This window comes from Dendrobates tinctorius, unplaced genomic scaffold (genome assembly GCF_039654945.1).
Source record: "Dendrobates tinctorius isolate UK_male_01 unplaced genomic scaffold, ASM3965494v1 ptg000035l, whole genome shotgun sequence".
NCBI lineage: Eukaryota > Metazoa > Chordata > Amphibia > Anura > Dendrobatidae > Dendrobates > Dendrobates tinctorius.
Genome location: NW_027361703.1, coordinates 60,221,811 through 60,242,845, shown reverse-complemented (window position 1 = coordinate 60,242,845; position 21,035 = coordinate 60,221,811). Strand labels below are relative to the sequence as shown.

Below are 21,035 nucleotides of genomic sequence, written 5' to 3'. Positions count from 1 at the left end.
CGTTTTTTTTCACAAATAAACGCAAGTTATATGAATGAAATTTTACCACTAGCATGAAGTACAATATGTCACGAGAAAACATTTTCAGAATCACCGGGATCCATGTAAGCGTTCCAGAGTTATTACCTCATAAAGGGACAGTGGTCAGAATTGTAAAAATTGGCCGGTCATGAACGTGCAAACCACCCTTGGGGGTTAAGGGGTTAAGCACTGGCACAGTATGAACAGACTGTATTACTTGGTTGATTCATCCTCTCCACTGATGTCAGCTTGCTTTCTGCCCTGGATAAAAGCACAGCTCTGGGCCTGTCAGTTCAATAAAAACACTTAACGTACTTAATATTTTAGACCTTTCTAACATATTTAGGGTCCTGGGGTTAAATTTCCATCATCTGGCAAAGACTTTGCCATAAATACCTCATTATGTAATCCTTTTTCCAAACGCTCCCCTCTCAGGACATCTGTCTTCACCCATTCCCACTAAAACAACTATTTTTGAATATGTAATTTCTGTGTATATATTATTGTTTATATTTGATAATATTGATGTATTGGTTTTCATTCCTAATCTCTGACAAGCATCTTGCCTAGTCTTGGCTAGTACTATCAACTTAATTTACCACTAGAAGATTGTATTACCATATTTATGTTCTTTGTGAATCTCTGTTTTATTAAAAACAAAGGAAAAAGTAGAGTTCCAGCAAAAAGATAAAATAAATAGAAAATGTATGTTTGTGGCTAAAAATCTTACCCAAGCAGATCTTTAGACATAAGGGTATGTGCACACGCTGCGGATTCTGCTGCAGATCAGCAGCAGTTCTGCAGACATGATGCAATGTTAGCCAATGGGATTTCAAAACCGCAGTGCCCACGCTGCGGATTTTACCGTGGTTTTAAGTCCGCAGCATGTCAATTCTTTCTGCGGATTCCGCAGCGGTTTGGCACCTGTTCCATTGTACAGGTGTCAAACCGCAGTCAAATCCGCAGGAAAACTGCAGGTAACTTTACCTGCGGTTTTACCTTCAAGTCCGTGCGGAAAAAACCGCAGGTGAATCCGCAGCGTGTGCACATACCCTTAAACAGTGGGTTCAGGATGTGAACAGTTGCTACCGACGTACCAGTTTTGCCATCAATATGTCTATATAAAGAAATTACAAAATTTTTGACGCTAAACAGTTAAAAAGCTGGCTAGATTTCTTTTTAATTTAGTTTTTTATAAAAGTTCTTGATTATACACCTTGAGAAAGTATTTCGGTACCGCTGCAGCACATCCACAATTCTGCACTAGCAGAACAGGGTTTCTTCCTCTCAGACATAACTTTGAAGGCTGCAGCTAATCAGTGGCTCCTGAATGGCTGCAGTGGCTATGTGACATCATTTATGTTAGGAGACCAGTGGGGGACACAAAGCTGAAAGCTGTAGAGTGGTGCAATTCTAATAGGTAATGATATTTTTTGAATTTCAGATTGACATTGCTCCTCAGCTTTCTGCTCTGTTTCCCCCCCCCCCCCCCCCACTGTGTCTCCTAACATAATGTTATATAGCCATTGAAGCCATTCAGGGGCCACTGCAAACTTGCATCTGAGAGTAAGAAACCCTGCTCTTCCGCTCAGACAGAATTTGCGGATGGGCTTCAGCGGTTATGTGTTATGCGCAAATGCAGAGAGACCCAGCAAGATTGGCACTAAACCAGCAAGGTGCAGCCACAGATGCACTTGGCGCAAGCTGCCCCAGCTAAGTGAGTCTTAAAGGACCAGAATACTTTTCACCCAGCTCCCAGTAAATGGAAGGGGGACTTTAGCAGTTCCCTTCCCAGGCCCGATGTCTCTGGGCAACTGACGTCTGGTGATGTGGCCGGAGCCTAGACAAGAGTAGGTAGATTCCGCTACAGGAGATGAGCACGTAGAGAAAGGGAAATGAACCCCAAGACCATCCCTGAAAGAGCGCAAACAATACTTCAAGCACCGCTCACCACAACACATTGGAACTGCAGTAAACAGCAAAGACCTGAGCTGGGAAGAGGGTTAAGTAGCCCACCTGATGCTGAAGGAAATGATCAAGTGTTGAATTGCTCCCGATCATCCCCAGACAACCACTGCTTGCTATCTTGCACAGCAGAATGGACAGAATCCCACCACTGCCTAGTACCAGGCACAGCAGCATCCTGCATTGTCTGGCAACCAGGAAACACGGCTTTCCATGTTCCCCGATTTTATGAAATCTGTGAGAGATCCCACGTCTCCACACATCCAACTACTCCAGAACACAACGCTCCATAAGATTGTGATGTATTCCCTGCACTTGTGGTAACTCCACCTCCAGGGTCCTGACAATAGCAGCGCTTGCAACCAGAGTTTATTAGCATCGGACCCAATCCATTCCCAGGTGGTAGCACAGAACCTCAATTCCTAACATTATGTGACATTGCATAAGTCAAAAGATCGGTAAGGGACATGGCTATGAAAGCTGATGAGTTACACTAGTCTGATGGAAATTATATATATTTTTTAATTCAATGCAAGCACCGTAGGGTTATTAATAACTTATTGTATTGTCATGGACAACCTCTTTAAAGGATGTCCCATGGTATATCAGCATGAATGTACTGCTCGCTAGCTTCTTCCTTGACAGCAGATGGAGTTTTCCTGCTTGAGTGATATTTCTGACTGACTATCCTTTGCTAGGTGAAGAGAATGGGGCATCAGACTGCGCTGCTCGCCTGTCAGGATAATAATAAATCACCCACGGCTCAATGTTTTAAAAAAACAGTAGCAGGGTCCTGACAAAGAATGAATGGGTTAACACCATAGGTTCAAGCACTCCCTCAGCTTGCAAAATTTATTTATCTATTTTACTGCTTTTTTAATTGCGTTTCTTTGTATATAGATTTTTACATGTATGAGCAATGATTTTAAGTGATATACTCTATTACAGTGGTCCCCAACCTTTTTTGCACCGGGGACCGGTTTCAAGCAAGACCATTCTTCCATGGCCCGGCAGGGCGGGGATGGAGGTGTGGCAGGGGCGGGGCTTTGGTCATAAGGGGGCGGGGCTATGGACACGGTTGTAGTGTAGCAGTGCATACTTATAATTAAATAACATTTATAATGTGACTCAACTCACCATAGGTTTTGAATAAGTGCTCCATCACCCCCTTCTCCCCATCATTGCCTTCACCCCATCACTCCCTTCTCCCCATCATTGCCTTCTCCCCATCACTGCTGTCTCCCCATCATTGCCTTCACCCCATCATTCCCCTCTCCCCATCATTGCCTTCACCCCATCACTGCCATATCTCCATCATTGCCTTCACCCCATCACTGCTGTCTCCCCATCATTGCCTTCACCCCATCACTGCTGTCTCCCCATCATTGCCTTCACCCCATCACTGCTGTCTCTCCATCATTGCCTTCACCCCATCACTGCCATCTCCCCATCATTGCATTCACCCCATCACTGCTGTCTCCCCATCATTGCCTTCACCCCATCACTGCCGTCTCCATCATTGCCTTCACCCCATCACTGCCGTCTCTCCATCATTGCCTTCACCCCATCACTCCCCTCTCCCCATCATTGCCTTCACCCCATCACTCCCTTCTCCCCATCATTGCCTTCACCCCATCACTCCCCTCTCCCCATCATTGCCTTCACCCCATCACTCCCTTCTCCCCATCATTGCCTTCACCCCATCACTCCCTTCTCCCCATCACTGCCTTCACCCCATCACTCCCCTCTCCCCATCTTTGCCTTCACCCCATCACTCCCCTCATGGCCTTCTCCTCATGTCCCCATCTCCTCCAGGGCCAGGCTACACACACACACACACACACACACACACACACACACAGACAGACATACATACACACACATTATACACACACACAGACAGACATACATATACACACACACACAGACACCACCTCTCACCTGCCCGCCGCCCGCGCTTCCTCACACTGACACAGCAGCGGCCACGCTCTCCTCTCTGTGTCAGTCAGAGACAGGAAGCGCGGGCGGCGGGCAGGAAGCTGGACGGGTCCTTGCAGCTCCGCTCCTGCTATTCCCTCTTGCAGGCAGCGGAGCTGCTTGATCGCTCCCTGCCCGCCGCTAAGAACTGCTGCGCGCCGCCCCAGCCCCCGCTACGCCACTGACCGCCCCTGGCTCACCTTGTGTCCGCGGACCGGCAAGGGCACTGCAGCGGCCCGGTGCTGGGCCGCGGACCGGCGGTTGGGGACCCCTGCTCTATTATGTTTTATGATTGTTTTGTCTGTGTTTTATGATGTACTGTATACTTGAGGTGTGCCCGATGCTATCGCATCGGGAGGGAAGTGTGTGTGTGAGAACGTATGTGTGTGTACGTACGTGTGTGTGTGTGTGTGTGTGTGTGTGTGTGTGTGTGTGTGAGTGCATATAAGTGTGAGTACGTGTGGGTTCCGCAGCTGCCTGCCCTCCCTCCTCCGTGCAGTCACAGCCGGCAGGAAAGTGTCACGGTCACGCGTGCCTGGACGCAGTGAGTACCGCAAGGCGAACCCATTTGACACACGTGACCCTGGATACAGCGCCTCCAGTGGGGCGAATTTAAACAATAAGACGTGCAGCTGGATACGCCGCCTCCAACTGGCGAATTTAGGTAATACACATTATATATACAGTAGTCTGGAAACCCCGCCTCCAGTAAGGCGAATTTAAATAATAAAGGGAAACCTGGGTAACATTAACAATGGAGGGCCCTGCGATAGGGAAACGGGGAAGTGGAGACCTCCTGCACTCACCTGAGCCAGTGTCCCTGCACTCCTAACGTTCCCTATGCCGGTTCCGCAGCGGGCGACGCACAGGAACCTTAAAACCCTGACTCGCCTTGCACCTAAACCCTCACTAGGGAATTGGTCGGTGCGGAAACTAATCCCACCACTGCACTAAACACACACGAGGAAAAATGACAATACAGGGGAAACACCACTTAGCTTTGCTCTGTTGCTTACGCTCCCAGCAACAGAGCCCACCATGTTGTGAGCTCATTTTCGGGTTTGCCTCTGGCTTCTGGTGAGGATTATGGAGCTGGCTGTGCTGACAGAGGAGTAGTGAGTTCTCTATCTGGACTCCCTCTGTTGGTAAAGGGAGGTAATGAAGCTGATCTAAATGGCAGAGACCGGCCACCTGAGGAAGAGGACTGCGATTGGACATCAGGAGTTTCTGATTGGATTTTAGGCTGCCGACTCCCTAGTTTCTTGCTGGTGATTTTTCCTGACTGTGGCTCCTGGTTTCCAGTTTGGTTCCTGCCTTCCTAAAGCTAAGTTTTCTCTGCAATTGTTCATATGAGTTTTCGTCTGGTTTACTTAGTTTTTCTGTTCAGCCAGCCCTGGCTGGGACTGGGCTGAATCCCAATTTTGTCTCTGATCAGTTGATCTCTTTTGCTCTGTCTTCAGAATATACCTGAGTGCTGATATAGTGATTTGAAGTCTAGCGACTTCAGGGCCTTTTTCTATCAGACGTGTTGGACATTCTTTTTGGCAGGGTTTTTTGCGTGATTGCAGACAGCAGCTTTTCTTTCCTGTCCTTTCTAGTTAGCGAGGGCCTCATCGTTTGCTCAGCCTATCTTTCTACCTGTGTCTGTGTTTTCATCTTGTTTCACCGACAATACATGTTGGGGGCTGTCTATTGCTTTGTGGTCTGCTCTGGGGCAGTTTAGATTTTCCCTTTCTTTAGGCTTATTTAGTTCTCCAGCCGTGACGAGGCGTCTAGGACCACCGTAGGCACGCTCCACAGCTACTGCTAGTTGTTGTGGATAGAATCGGGTCTGCAATCCGCTAGTTACCAACCTCTCCGGTTTTCTGGGCTTAGCTTGCTTTTTGTTTTTTCCTCCTCGGTGACTCATTCATAACACCACCACCTGTGTAAATCTTTTCCTCCAACAGGATCCATCACAATAACCGGATCCATCACCATAGTGCAGCCTTGGAGCAGAGTCCACCACCAGTTGCAGCTGCCCAGTAATCAGAGTCCCAAAGATGAGTCCAGCTTCTGCCAAAAAGTCCTGCATGCTTGAATCCAACTTTTCTGCCAAGAAGTCAAGCATGCTTGAGTTCAGCTTGCAGCAACCAAGTCCAGCATGCTGAGTGCAACTCTCACCATAGTCGCCACTCCACCAAGCCATGCAAGCACTTCCTGCTGACACCATAAACTGCGACCCCACCAAGCCATGCCAGCCCTTCTTGCAGACTCCAACGATGAACTCCACCAATCCATGCCAGCCCTCCTTGCAGACTCCATAGCTGACTCAACCCCTCTGGCTGGGCTGCCCAGGACTCTCATTCAGCTCCTTCATCACCCAGGCTTGCTTCCCAAATGACGAACTCACAATATCACCAACGGTGACCAAACACACCTGACACTCTTTTATAGAGCCTCACACCTGATTGGTAATTACGTGCATATTAAACCAAAGAACTAAAGTGCGATACCACTCACCACCACCGGGGCAACTTAGAATGAACGACACCATGTGTAATAATTCTAAAGGCCACCGGGGGCAATCACACCACTTTGGCTCACAGCCAAAGGAAAAAAAGTTCATTATGTACATTTAAGCTGTCAGATCCAGCCTGGATCATGACAGAAAGAGGGTGGTTTGCGGCCTGTGCTGGAGATGTGAGTACGTGTGTGTATGTGTGTGTGTGTATATGTGAGTATGTGTGTGTATTTGAGTACGTGAGTGTACAAGTGTGTGTGTGCGTACATGTTTGTGTGTGTATGTACATGTGTGTGATGCCCCCCTCATTACACCCCCCTCGTTATACCCCCCTCGTTGGCAGTGGCGGGTCCGGTGGCGTGGCCAGCAGCGGGGTCCTGGCGGTGGCGGGCAGCTGGCAGGAAAACCGTGTCTTGCGGCCTGTGCTGGAGATGGGGTGCGGCGCCACCAGAGGGCGCCCGCACTCTTTCTCCAGCACAGGCCGCAAGCCGTGGTCTTTTCTGCCGGCTGTGACTGCACAGAGGTGGGTGGGCAGGCAGCAGCGGCGCATCCGGCGGTGGCGGCGGGGGGGTCCGGCAGCAGCAGGGTTACGGCGGTGTCCCGCTGGTGGTACTATGGAAGTGCCTGGTACCAACAGCGGGTGCCATATTGGAATACCCATCACTTGGGTATTCCAATATGGTGGTCGGCGTACTTCGGGTGTGGCGCGGTGGATTGTGGGATTCGGGAACATCCATGCGAAAGTGGATGACGGACAATTTAAGGCAATTATATATAGATATGTGTTTAAATATATGTTTAGGTCTGATTCCTCACACACTGGGTGTGGCTTTTTTTGAAAGGCGTCGTCTCCATGTGCCTTCCTTTGCTATAAATAGCAGACCCTGTATGTGTATGTGTATAGACTGTCCAGAGGAAGTGGTGTGATCACCACGAAACGCGTAAAAATAAAGTCTAATCTCCATTACATCCACTTGGACTCCACTGGTACATTAACCTGACAGGCGAGCAGCGCCGTCTGATGCCCCATTCTCTTCACCTAGCAAAGGATCATCACATCGGGGCTTGCAGCAGCCGCCAATGCTAAGTGCAGTGGTTGTGTCTCACACAACCATAATAGGTGAGTGAATTTGTATTATCTCTCACGAATATTCCCTTTATCTCGGATAAGACCCTATGTGAGCTCTATATTCCTTCTAGCTACCTTATTTCTGACTGACTGCATCATGGCTTCTCTGGTTCAAACTGTGTGCTCTGTTGTTGTTAGCATAGACCTCTTTGCCGCTGCGGCATTGAGGGACCACAGTTGAACTGAATTTAGTTAGATTGGGAGCTAACTGTGCTCTTAAACAGTCCAGCCTGTGCAGCATTTAAAAGCTCTATTAGAAAGCGTTTTTAAGCACTGCTATCCTTGGCTAGAAAACTGGCCATAACTGAACGGTGACGAGTAATCTAAGCAAGGAACAGTACACAGTAAAGCTGAAGATTTATTTTTTATGCATACTTATAAGATTTGTGCACATAACCGATTATATCGGACGAGTGCTATCCGGGATATTATGGGGCTGTGCACATGTCCCATTCTTTTTCCTTGCACTTGGTTGTGTGAGGCAAAAATCGGAGACATGACCGATTTTGATCCAAGTGTCGCATCAAAATTGGCACTGCAAGTCTATGGGTCCGTGAAACACATCAGACCACACTCAGATGGCGTCTGAATGTGGTCCAATTTTCATGGACTGGCAGAATGGAGAGGGTGGAGAAACTTTTTTTTTTTCTATCCATTTTCAAGAAAAACCGATGCCACTCTGATCAAACTCGGATCTAAGTATCATCAGAATAATTTAATATAATGATAGTAACCCTTTCATCTCTGTATTGTAGCAAAATCAATACAATATTGAAACATGCCAGCAAAAGGCTTACTATGCAGCAAAGCACACCACAACCAATGTATGACAACACATACAGTTAAAGCTAGATGTTTACATACACTATATAAAAAGACACACAGGCATGTTTTTCCTCAATATTTGACATGAATCAGAATAAACCGTTCCCATTTTATGTCCATTAGGATTACCATAATTGTTAATATTTGCCAAATGCCAGAATGAGAGAGAGAGAGAGAGAATGTTTTAAGGCATTTTTATTACTTACTGCAAAATCAAAAGCTTACATACATTTCATTAGTATTTAGTACCATTGCCCTTAAACTGAATGACTTGGGTTAAATGTTTGGGATATCCTTCCACAAGCTTCTCACAATAGTTGGCAGAATATTTGGGCCCATTCCTCCTGACAAAACTGGTATAACTGATCCAGGCTTGTAGGTCGCCTTGCTTACACCTGCCTTTTCAGCTTTGCCCATAAATTTTCAATAGGATTGAGATCAGGGCTTTATGATGGCCACTCCAAAGCATTGACTTGTTATTCTTAAGCCACTCTACCATTTTGGCAGAATACTTCGGGTCATTGCCCATTTGGAAGACCCATTTCCTCCCAAGCATTAACTTTGTAACTGATGTCTAAAGATTTTGCTTCAGCATTGCCACATAATCTTCTTTTCTTATGATGCCATCTATTTTGTAAAGTGCACCAGTTCCTCCTGCAGCAAAACAACCCCACAACATGATGCTGCCACTCCCATGTTTCACAGTTGGAATGGTGTTTTTAGGCTTCCAAACTTCTCCCTTTTTTTCCTCCAAACGCAATGGTCATTATGCTCAAAAAGTTCAATTTTAGTTTCATCAGATCACAGGACATGTCTTCAAAAATAAAGGTCTTTGTTCCTGTGTGCATTTGCAAACATGAATTTGTTTTTTTATCATTTGGAGTAATGGCTTTTTCTTGGCAGAGTGGCCTTTCAGCCCATGTTGATACAGTACTCGTTTCACTGTGGATATTGACACAATCTTATCAGCTTCCACCATCATCTTCACTATGTGTTTTGCCTTTGTCCTTGGGTTGATACGCACGTCAGACCAAAGCACGTTCATCTCTGGGACACAGAACTCGTCTCCATCCTGAGCAGTATGATGACTGGACATTCCCATCTTGTTTGTACTTATGTACAATTGTTTGTACAGATGAACGAGACACCTTCAGGTATCTTGAAATAGTAGTAATGTGTTTCTGGAGACTAAGCTCCCTTATCATAATTAAGGGAGATTAAGCTCCTGTCACACATAGCAGTCTCGCTAGGGAGATCGCTGCTGAGTCACAAGTTTTGTGACATAAGTGATCTCACCAGCGAGATCGCTGTGTGTGACACTTACCAGCGACCGGCCCCCCTGCCGGTTATTGCTGATCATCCTGGAATGGCCAGGACATTTTTTTGATCGCTGGTCTCCCGCTGGTCAGCACGCATCGCTGCGTGTGACAGGCGGGAGACCAGCGATCAGCGCGCTGGTAACTAAGGTAAATGCAGGGTTTCTAAGTGGCGCTGCGCTTAGAAACCCAATGTGTACCTTAGTTACCAGCGCGCTGGTGCAGGGAGCTGGTAACCAAGGTACACATCGGGTTTCTAAGTGCCGCGCCCTGCTTAGAAACCCGATGTGTACCTTGGTTACCACCTCCCTGCACCAGCGCGCTGGTAACTAAGGTAAACAGTGGGTAACTAAGTGACGTGCGTCGCTTGTTACCCCCGTGTCGCTGGTGCTGATAGCTGGTGAAGCTGCCTGTTTGGCAGCTCACCAGCGATCATGTAGCGACACAAAAGCGATCCTGACAAGGTAATATCGTTGTCGGGGTCGCTATGTGTGACGGGGCCCTTAGTCTCCAGAAACACGTTGATATCAGTTTCTGTCATTTCTTGTACTGAAGATTTCATCCTGTATGTGATATTCGTGTGAATAAAATTTGATCTTCAATCAGTCGAGCTGGACATTTTTCTTCTTACTGAATGGTCTACGCTTGGACACAGCGGGTCCGTGCTCCTGAAAATTTTACAATGCAATCACGGGTGAGCTGGAACTTTTTGTATCTTGAAATTGTACCGAAGGACGAGCCAGTTCTCTTCCTGAATTTCTTGAGACTTTCCCATGATAACTCGGATGTTGCCAAAAAAAACGAAGCTTCCAAACACATGACATCACCATATGAGCAGTCCAGAATTTTTTATAGGCATAATAATCTTAGTGTATCTAAACTTTTGACTTTGCAGTAATAAAAATGCCCTAAAATATTATCTCATTATTCTGGAGTTTGGCAAATATTAATAATTATAGTAATCCTAATTGACCTAAAATGGGAAAGGTTTACTCAGATTTGATACATATGGTTTCCTGAAGAAGTAGTAACTTTGTACTTCGAAACGCGTTGAAATAAATCATCATCTTACTTTACTACACTGGGATATATGTCTTAATCCTGTCGGCAGTGGAGAGATTATCCACGAACTCCTTCTAATCTTTGATACTCAGATTTAATGTCCGATATTCAGAAAAACATGCATATGTGTCTTATTATATAGTGTATGTAAGCTTCTAGTTTCAACTGTATGAGGAACATCTACTGAAAGGAAACCACAAAATTGTGTATTTTTAAAAGTTGGTCATCTAACACTACACATCTTAGGGTATTTTGAACAAAATGGAAATGTAAAGAAGGGAACATGTGTATCACTAGGACAGGACACTTTCCGAGTTCTTAGGCTGGTTTCACATTTGCGTTTTTTTGCGCTGTAAAAAAACGCATACGTGCGCATGCGTTTTTTCCCCTATATTTAACATGGGTGCGCATACCTGCGCGCTGGTAAGCGCATGTATGCGATTTTCATGCGCTGCGTTTTTTTGGGGTGTGCGTTTGTATTTTCCAGACGCAGCATGTTGCATTTTTTGGCCCTGCAAAAAAGCGCATGCGCACGTATGCGCACGTTTTGCGCTAAAAATGGCCATTATAGCCTATGGATGCGCATACGTGCGCACTGGCATGCTCATGTATGCGTTTTTTTGCACATGCGTTTTTTTTTGTTAACCATGGAATTTAGGGGTTTGGGTTAGAGTTAGGGTTAGTTAAGGGGGTTTAGGGTTAGGGTCAGGGTCAGGGTTGGGGTTAGGGTCAGGGTTAGGGTTAAGTATGGTTTGGTTAAGGGTTAGGGTCAGGGTTAGGGTTAAGTATGGTTTGGTTAAGGGTCAGGGTTAGGGTTAGGGTTAAGGTTAGTTAGGGTTTGGGTTAGGGTTAAGTATGGTTTGGTTAAGGGTCAGGGTCAGGGTTAGGGTCAGGGTTAAGGTCAGGGTTAGGGTTAGTTAGGGTTTAGGGTTTGGGTTAGGGTTAAGTATGGTTTGGTTAAGGGTCAGGGTTAGGGTTAGGGTCAGGGCTAGGGTCAGGGTTAGGGTCAGGGTTAGGGTTAGGGTCAGGGTTAGGGTTAGTTAGGGTTTAGGGTTTGGGTTAGGGTTAAGTATGGTTTGGTTAAGGGTTAGGGTCAGGGTTAGGGTTAGTTAGGGTTTAGGGTTTGGGTTAGGGTTAAGTATGGTTTGGTTAAGGGTTAGGGTCAGGGTTAGGGTCAGGGTTAGGGTTAGGGTCAGGGTTAGGGTTAGTAAAGTCATGGTTTGGGTTAGTGTGAGGGGCCACCTATTGTTGGAAAAAAACGCAAACGCGGTAAAAACGCACTAAAAACGCATACAAACGCATAAAAACGCTGCGTTTTTTTCATGCATGCTCATGAAAATGCTTGAAAAAAACGCAGCAGTTGTATGCTTTTGTATGCGTTTTTTCAATGCGTTTTTTTGCGGGAAAAACGCGCTGCAAAAAAAAGCAAGTGTGAAACTAGCCTTATGTGTCATATCAATCCAGTTTACCCTGTGTATAATATGTATATTGTGTGCACACTTGGCATGTATTTTATGTGTTGACTTATGTGCAATAATTCTCATTTTCTTAAATAGTGGTAGTATTGGAAAAAGCTACTTACCCTCCAATAATATGTATTTATGTATCATTCTCTTTATATTCCTAGTCATGATTACATTGGTGAATTCTCAACAAGCTACAGAGAGTTGTCTAGAGGACAGTCACAGTTCAATGTATATGAGGTGAGATGAAAATATATTGTGAAAAGTAAAGACTAAAACGAATAGAGGTATCTTTTAGTTTCATTCGGCAAAATTCTATATAATAGGGGTCAATTTATGTCAAATGTAGATTGTTTGCTTTTTTACCCCTTAAGGACAAATACAATTTTCATTTTTACTTTTGATTTTTTTCCTTTTCTTTCTTCCAAAAGCCTAACAATTTTTATTGTTACATCAACATTGTTTGTTCTTTTTGCAGAAGGATTTGTAAGTTTGATTAATATCATTAATTTTACATAGTATGTACTAGAAAAAGGGGAAGAAATTCTAAGTGGGATGGTTAAAAAAAATTCAGTTCCGCCATGTTTTATTTTCATAATTTTTGCCACTTCATTCCCTGGTTAAAATGACACATAAAGATGATTCCCCAGGTCAGTAAGATTTACAAACTTGCAAACAAATATTTTTTTAAATATTAAAAGCAAAGGCACTAAGAGGAATAACAAATTCTCCAAAAATTAACACAACAAAAAAGGGGCAGCAGTATTTAGCTACCCAGTTCTCAAAAGTAATGCACTGTCAAGATGCAGCAAACCCATGTAGTAAAGATGGGGGCAACACACGTGCAAAACACACACTGATGAAACAATCACTCACAACCTACCAAAACATGGAGGGGATGATTGCTTAGTGTTAAATTGTACAAAATCGGCTTGTATAGGGTGCTAGTCACACACACAGGTAATGCACAGTGACTGGCTTACAGACTATTTGGGACATCCATACAATTAGATTAGGCGGCTGCCCAGCACTATCTAAGTGCACCGCATGAGAGCAGACCAGCTTAGAAGGCCAACAAAGATAGGCTTGGCTGTACCCTGAAAGATAACGTGCAAAAACCTATACATAATATATGAGGTATTGGTTGATATTTTGGCCAAAGTATGCAAGGTCGCAACCCGAGTCAAGAGACCTCACACTTTCGAGTCCTAATACTAAAATTAAAAGCAAAGCCGCAAAAAGAGGAATAAATAAATCATTATTTTTTTTTTTCAAGAATTAACCCCTTAACGACTGACGATATGCCTTTTAACGGCGGCAGTTAAGGTTGCTTATTCCTCAGCGCCGCTTTTAAAAGGCACTAAGAAATAAGGTTATAGCGACCCCCAGCATCAGAAAATCTCCAGGGTCTCGGCTACCGGGGGTAGCTAAGACCCTGGAGAACATGATTCGCATCTGTTTTTACCAACCCTAGTGTTGCGATCACCGTTATTCACGGAATAACAGCGACCGCAAAAAAAAAAGGTAAGATTTCCTATTTATTTCTCTCTCCTCTGATATGATCTATCACATCAGAGGAGAGAGAAATGGGGTCCCCCAAGCTCCCCCCTGTACTTGCTATTTCCTCATGTCCCTCGGCGTCTTCTTCCGGGAAAAAAATGGCAGGCGCATGCGTAGTGCGCCCACCGAGCGCTTACGGCCAGCAAAAATAGGAGATTTCTCCTATTGGTTCATTTTGATCATCGTGAGAGACCCTCTCACAGTGATCAAAATAAAAGAAAATTGTTAATCAACCCCACCTTTATCACCCCCTTAGTTAGATAAAAATAAAAAAATGTGTTTTTCCATTTTGTCTCTCCGGACAGCACCATGGAGGTAGTCCTTCCTTGGCCTATAGCAGGACAGGATCACAGAGAGGTTAAAAGGCCCCTCCACCCTCCAGTGTTTTTCCTTTCCCAGCAGGGGACAGTTGTATGAGAGGTTGCTCCTAGAGTGAAGATAGCCTGTGGACGTCTTACGGCTTTCCATTCCCCCCGGCAGGCGGTCCATGGCTGATTCCTCTTGGAGACGTTCCTCAGCCAGCAGCCAGCCTGCGTGATGGACTCAGGGGGATCGTGCGGCGCGTCCAATCCTTCCACCTGTCAAGTGGCCCAGGGCCGACACTTCCCGGTGGGGAGTCCCTCTGCCCCAAAGACCAGTTGAGCGGATGTGCTCCTGGGTTGAGCCGCTCTGGCAAAAAACCTCTACTTCTGGAAATCACGTGGTGGAGAAGGCCTTCGCATCTCCGGTGACGTCAGCATAAGGTCGGCGTGCGTTCAAGGGCAGAACGCGAAAGTGCAGAACAAGACAGGCAACAAGCCAGTTTCCTGGATCTCGTGGGGCACAGGAGAGGAAATCACTGGCAGTAATTCAACATTCCTGACCGGACGCTACTTACCTCCATGGTAGGCTCTCACTCAGCGTTATCAGCTCCCCCCTGTCTTTCCAGCAGGTGTGGAGCCATCACAGGTGAGTGCACGTTAGAATGTTGTTTTAATGGCCTAGGCCGGGCCTAGATCCTCATGTGCTTAGATGTGTTTTCACATATAAGCAGCTAGGCCTTGGACCTCTAGGCTATAGTAAGGCCACATATCCAAGCCACATCTCATAATGTGACATCAGTTAGTTGCAGGCCATGTCTGCACAGAGCCTTATGGCTGGACACATGGTGGAATGCAGCATATGGTCTCCAGGAAGACTGCCCTCCAGCTGCGGCTCATTAATTAGCTCCTTCAGGTGGCGCCGGTGTCACGCCTCCCCGCCGGCGCCGTTACTTACCTGCGCGATCCCGGCGCACCCCCGCTCCACGGCGCGCTCCTGCTCCTGATGTTGGGTGTCCCCGGCGTCAGCTCAGTGCGCCTGCGTCCACCCGGCGCTCTGACTCCTGGGATCTGCGACGCGGTTGGCCCCGCCCCCAACATGGCGGCGCCCACCGTCTATTTCTTCTCAGCGTCTTCCCAGGTAAGACGCCTGTTTATCCGGTGCGGTGACGCTGTCCTCTCGGCCAACGTTCACTCTTCCTGCAGGCTCCTCTCAGCTACCTTGTCTACTGTCTGCGCTACCTCTGGCAGCTTTCGTGTACTCCTTCTCTTGCTTGCTCTGTGTCCTAGTCTCTGGCCCTGCTCCTGTGTCTCCCTCCGTACCACCATCCCTGCTAGCCTTTTGATACCTCTTGTCTGTGGGTCTCCTTGTTGTCCACTCTGAAGGTACTTTCCGCATTGTTACTACATATCTTTCTCTCTTACAGCCTCCAGCCTTCGTCATCCCCTGGTCCTCCTGGTCTCTACGTGTCTCTCGCTTCGTGGTCGCAGCAACTTCCAGTCCTGCTACTGCCCAGGCTCTCTACTCAGTCTCCCTGTTACCTACCCCAGTCGCCCCTTTGGCTCCGGCTGTCACTGTTCCATCCCCTGTGGGCCTGCCCCTAACACTCCACCTGGTCCGCTCGTCCGCGGGGGCTCTGGAGCCGTGACCTAGAGGGTCCACTTCCGGGTTGTTTCAGTATGCTTTCCCATCATAGCACAACCGTAACAGCCGGTCTGACAATTGAGATGTACTATTCAGAGTGGAGGTTTATTCAGATCTCTGATTGCTCTCCTGGATGTAACTGTGGGCCTGGTCTCTCGTTTGGCACCTTCAAGCATGGCCGTAGTCTGTGCATCATGTTACATCATAGTGCCTCTGAGCAGCTTATTGCATCATACTGCATCATAGTGCCTCTATGCATCATATTGCATCTTAGTGCCTCTATTCATCATATTGCATCTTAGTGCCTCTATGCATCATATTGTATCTTAGTGCCTCTATGCATCATATTGCATCTTAGTGCCTCTATGCATCATATTGCATCTTGGTGCCTCTGTGCATCATATTGCATCATAGTGCCTCTGCGCATCAGATTGCCTATGTGCATCAGATTGCATCATATTGCCGCTATGCACCATATCGCCGCTATGCACCATATCGCCGCTGTGCACCATATCGCCGCCGTACACCATATCGCCGCCGTGCACCATATCGCCGCCATGCACCATATCGCCGCCGTGCATCATATTGCCGCCGTGCATCATATTGCCGCTGTGCATCATATTGCCGCTGTGCATCATATTGCCGCTGTGCATCATATTGCCGCTGTGCATCATATTGCCGCTGTGCATCATATTGCCGCTGTGCATCATATTGCCGCTGTGCACCATATTGCCGCTGTGCACCATATTGCTGCTGTGCATCATCGTGCATCATATTGCATCATTGTGCTTCATAGTACCTCTGTGCATCATACTGCATCATTTGGCTTCATAGTACCTTTATTCATCATACTGCATCATATGGCTTCATAGTGCCTCTGTGCATCATAATACATCATATGGCTTCATAGTGCCTTTGTACATCATAATGCATCATATGGCTTCATAGTGCCTCTGTACATCACATACTGCATCATAGGGCTTCATAGGACCTCTATGCATCATATTGCATCATATGGTTTCATAGTGCCTCTGTACATCTTTCTTCATCATATGGCTTCATAGGGCCTCTGTACATCATACTGCATCATATGGCTTCATAGGGCCTTTGTGCATCATATTGCATCGTATGGCTTCATAGTTCCTCTGTGCATCATATTGCATCATATGGCTTCATAGTTCCTTTGTGCATCGTATTGCATCATAGCGCTATGTAGTGTCTTTGTGCATCATACTGCATCATACGGCTTCATACTTCCTTTGTACATCATATTGCATCATAAGGCTTCATAGTGCCCCATAGTGTCTTTGCGCATCATATTGCGTCATAGTGCTTCTGGTACAGCGTAGTGCTTCTGTGCATCATATTGCGTCATAAGGCTTTGGTGCCTCTGGGCCTCAAGGTGTGTCCTTTGTGTGTCATAGTATCTCTGTGTTCATAGTACCTCGGGCGTTGTGGCTGTGGGCCTCTGGCTTAGACCTTCTGACTTGTGCCTTGTTGCGGGCCGTACCTTGTATGGTCGGCCTACCATTTCACAATTTGTCTCAGGCCCCAACTCCGGTCCTCGTGTTTCGGGACCCAGATCCAGCTTCTGTTACTTCATTCTTTGCAACTGGGCTTAGCCAGACAAACAGTTATGCTTGAATTGGCCTACTAACTTAGCATTTCTTCTGTTTGGAACAGAACTCTCAAGTGAGTTACTGCCTTGAGTGCTAAAGGCAGGTCTCTTTCATAGTCAGCTTTTAAAGGGAGACATACGTCTTTGGGGTTCATCCTTTAAGTGGACATACTATTCTGGGTGCAGGAAATCCCACGAGGTGTAAGAAAAGAATTCTTCCCGACTCCACATAGAGCAGTCGGACTAGTTTCCTTGATCGACATCCGGTAGACAGATTCTTGTCCCATAAATCTGTTGTATTATGTTTACCAGGGATGGCATCACTGCTTTTTGTACCTTGTGGCGAATCAGCAGCACTGCGTCATGTGGCAAAGGATCCCATACCCTTTGCTCTTACAGCAGTCAGTGCTCCTCGCAGTAGAAAATACCCTCTGTGATGGGAGGGAACCTACTTCCCTCTAGTTATAGAGTGTGGTTCCTCCCACCATGGCAATCAGGGGTATAAATATCTCTAAGAAGTTTGCCTTTTAGGATATAATATATAAATAAGTTCACACATTTGCAGTGTCTGGACTAATGACTTGTATAGAGGCAGTTTCAAATAATATCTTGTGTCAAAGGATTCTTACCAAGAACCCCCCCCCCCACACACACACACCATTTACTCTCCTCAATTCCAGAGTCCAGACTCCCTGTGTCTAACATCAGTAAAACAGGAGGGAAGATACACATTTCCCTTTCAATGCTTCTAATGAGAAGCCTAATGTTGGTAGTTGCAGGAGATGTTACATGCCACATGGAGCATTTCCTTAGTTTCAAATAATATCCAACCCTTTCTTGGGGTATAGACATGATCTCCTGGATGAGTAGGGTACACAGGTCCCAACGCTCTGCCCATTTTCCATGTACTATCTGTAATTGCTTTGATCTTCCAGCTGTCAAGGGTCTCTGTCCTGCGGGTTTCTTCATAGTATGGTAAGCTGATCTCTAACCCAGGTTTAATCCGAGCCCAGGAGAACCAACGAAGGAACAGTCCTGTGTTATAAGCACATGCAGCAGATTACCGGTCTGTACAAACCTCATTGTATTGTGGATGTGGTTACCACCATACTTTTGGTGGGCAATAAGGTTTTTAAATCTATTCTGAGATTGCAGTGTTTATAAGTATCTATCACGAGAACTAATTCTCTGCAGTTCATTATTGGTATTGGGGTACAATGGGTTTGTTTCCACTGCAGATCTTGTTTACCACAGTCATACTGAAATTGTCCATTATAGACATATATCATTCACTCACTACGGTGATTACCTTTGTTAGACCCCTTTCGATATCTATATTTCTCCTCATCTTTCAGATAATTTCTATATCTAGCCTGGTTCTTACCTAGGACTTTGATCCTTGGGCTTCTGTACCCACCCTGGGCTTTGGTATCCTCCATGGTGCTGTCCAGAGGGATGTAATGGGAAAAGGGAATTAGACCTACCGGTAATTCTGTTTCCAGGTAGTCCCTCAGGACAGCACCCTTAGTTCCCTCCCTTATGTTTGTCTTTAGGCTTGCATGTGATCGATCGTCCGGCAGATTGTTCATCCATCGGGTCATCATAGCTCGAGATTGGGATGGAGCCGTTAAAGGGTCTTATATACGTGTTTGTAAGGGCGCGTTTAGACCATTTCCATCCATCCTCGGTATACTTTGAAAAACCACTGTAGGGTGGAGGTGGGAGGGGCCTTTTAACCTCTCTGTGATCCTGTCCCGCTATTGGTCAAGGAAGGACAACCTTCATGGTGCTGTGCTGAGGGACTACTTGGAAACAGAATTACCGGTAGGTCTAATTCCCTTTTTGTTTCCATAAGGGTTAGGGTTATGGTTGGGGTTATACTTGGGGTTATACAGGGTGGGCCATTTATATGGATACAGCTAAATAAAATGGGAATGGTTGGTGATATCAACTTCCTGTTTGTGGCACATTAGTATATGGGAGGGGGAAAATTTTTCTAGATTGGTGGTGACCATGGTGGACATTTTGAAATTGGCTATTTTGGATCCAACTTTATTTTTTCCAATGGGAAAAGGGTCATGTGACACATCAAACTTGAGAATTTCACAAGAAAAACAATGGTGTGCTTAGTTATAACGTAACTTTATTCTTTCATGAGTTATTTACAAGTTTATAACCACTTATAAAATGTGTTCAAAGTGCTGCCCTTTGTGTTGGATTGTCAATGCAACCCTCTTCGCCCACTCTTGACACACTGATAGCAACACTGCAGAAGAAATGCTAGTCTAAGGGTGTCAGATTCCTTGTAGGAATGCTCAGACCTGACTCCCATAATGTGGTGGTGCACCATCTTGCTGGAAAAACTTAGGGAACGTGCCATCTTCAGTGCATAAAGAGGGCAACACATCATCATGTAGCAATTTTAGATATCCAGTGGCATTGAGGTTTCCATTGATGAAGAATGTCCCCACTATCTTTGTACCCCATATACCACACCATACCATCAATTATGGGTGTCAGGTCTGAGCATTCCTACAAGGAACAGTTTCCTGGAAAGTGGATTGGTCGTCGTGGGCAAGTTGAATGGCCACCAAGGTCTCCCGATCTGACCCTCTTAGACTTTTATCTTTGGGGTCATCTGAAGGCAATTGTCTATGCTGTGAAGATATGAGATGTGAAACATCTGAAACAACGAATAGTGAAAGCCTGTGCTAGCATTTCTTCTGCGGTGCTGCTATCAGTGCGTCAAGAGTGGGAGAAGAGGGTTGCATTGACAATCCAACACAATGGGCAGCACTTTGAACACATTTTATAAGTGGTCATAAACTTGTAAATAACTCATGAAAGAATGAAGTTATGTTAAAACCAAGCACACCATTGTTTTTCTTCTGAAATTCTCAATAAGTTTGATGTCACATGACCCTCTTCCCATTGACAAAAATAAAGTTGGATCCAAAATGACCAACTTCAAAATGGTCACCACCCATCTTGAAAAGTTTCCCCACCCATATACTAATGTGCCACAAACAGGAAGTTGATATCACCAACCATTCCCATTTTATTTAGGTGTATCCATTTAAATGGCCCTCCCTGTAGTTAGGGTAGGGTTATAGTTGGGGTTATAGCTCGGGTTATGGCTAGGGTTAGAGTTAAGGTTAGAGCTAGAGTTAGGGTTGGGCTAGTGTTAGGGCTAGGGTTAGAGTTGGGGCTAGGGTTGGGGTTAGGATTGTGTTGGGATTAGGGTTGTGTTGGAGTTTGGGTTATGTTTGGGTTAGGGTTGTGTTGGAGTTAGGGTGGTGTTAGGGTTATAGTTAGGGTTAGGGGTGTGTTGAAGTTAGGATTGATGTTTAAGGCTGTGTTAGGGATGGAGTTAGAATTGGGGGGTTTCTACTGTTTAGGTACATCAGGGAGTCTCCAAGCTTGACATGGCACCCGCCATTAATTCCAGCCAATTTTGCATTCAAAAAGTCAAATGGTGCTTGCTCCCTTCTGAGCCCCGCCATGCGCTCAAACAGTGGCTTTCCCCAACAAACAGGGTATACTCAGGAGAGATTGCACAACAAATTTTGTGGTCCATTTTTTCCTGATACCCTTGTGAAAATGAAAGTTTGGTTCCAAAGTAAATTTTTTGTGAAAAAAGTAAAATGTTCAT

The 21,035-nt window shown here is 45.8% G+C and overlaps 1 protein-coding gene across 1 annotated transcript in view; it reads left to right on the top strand.

Moving 5' to 3' along the window:
• Nucleotides 1-21,035, top strand: part of CPNE8 (copine 8) — a 468,537-nt gene that overhangs the window by 317,812 nt on the left and 129,690 nt on the right. Inside the window, exon 11 of the mRNA XM_073573517.1 lies at nucleotides 12,426-12,501. Coding sequence (XP_073429618.1) covers nucleotides 12,426-12,501 — 76 coding nt within the window. The remainder of the gene's footprint in view (nucleotides 1-12,425; nucleotides 12,502-21,035) is intronic.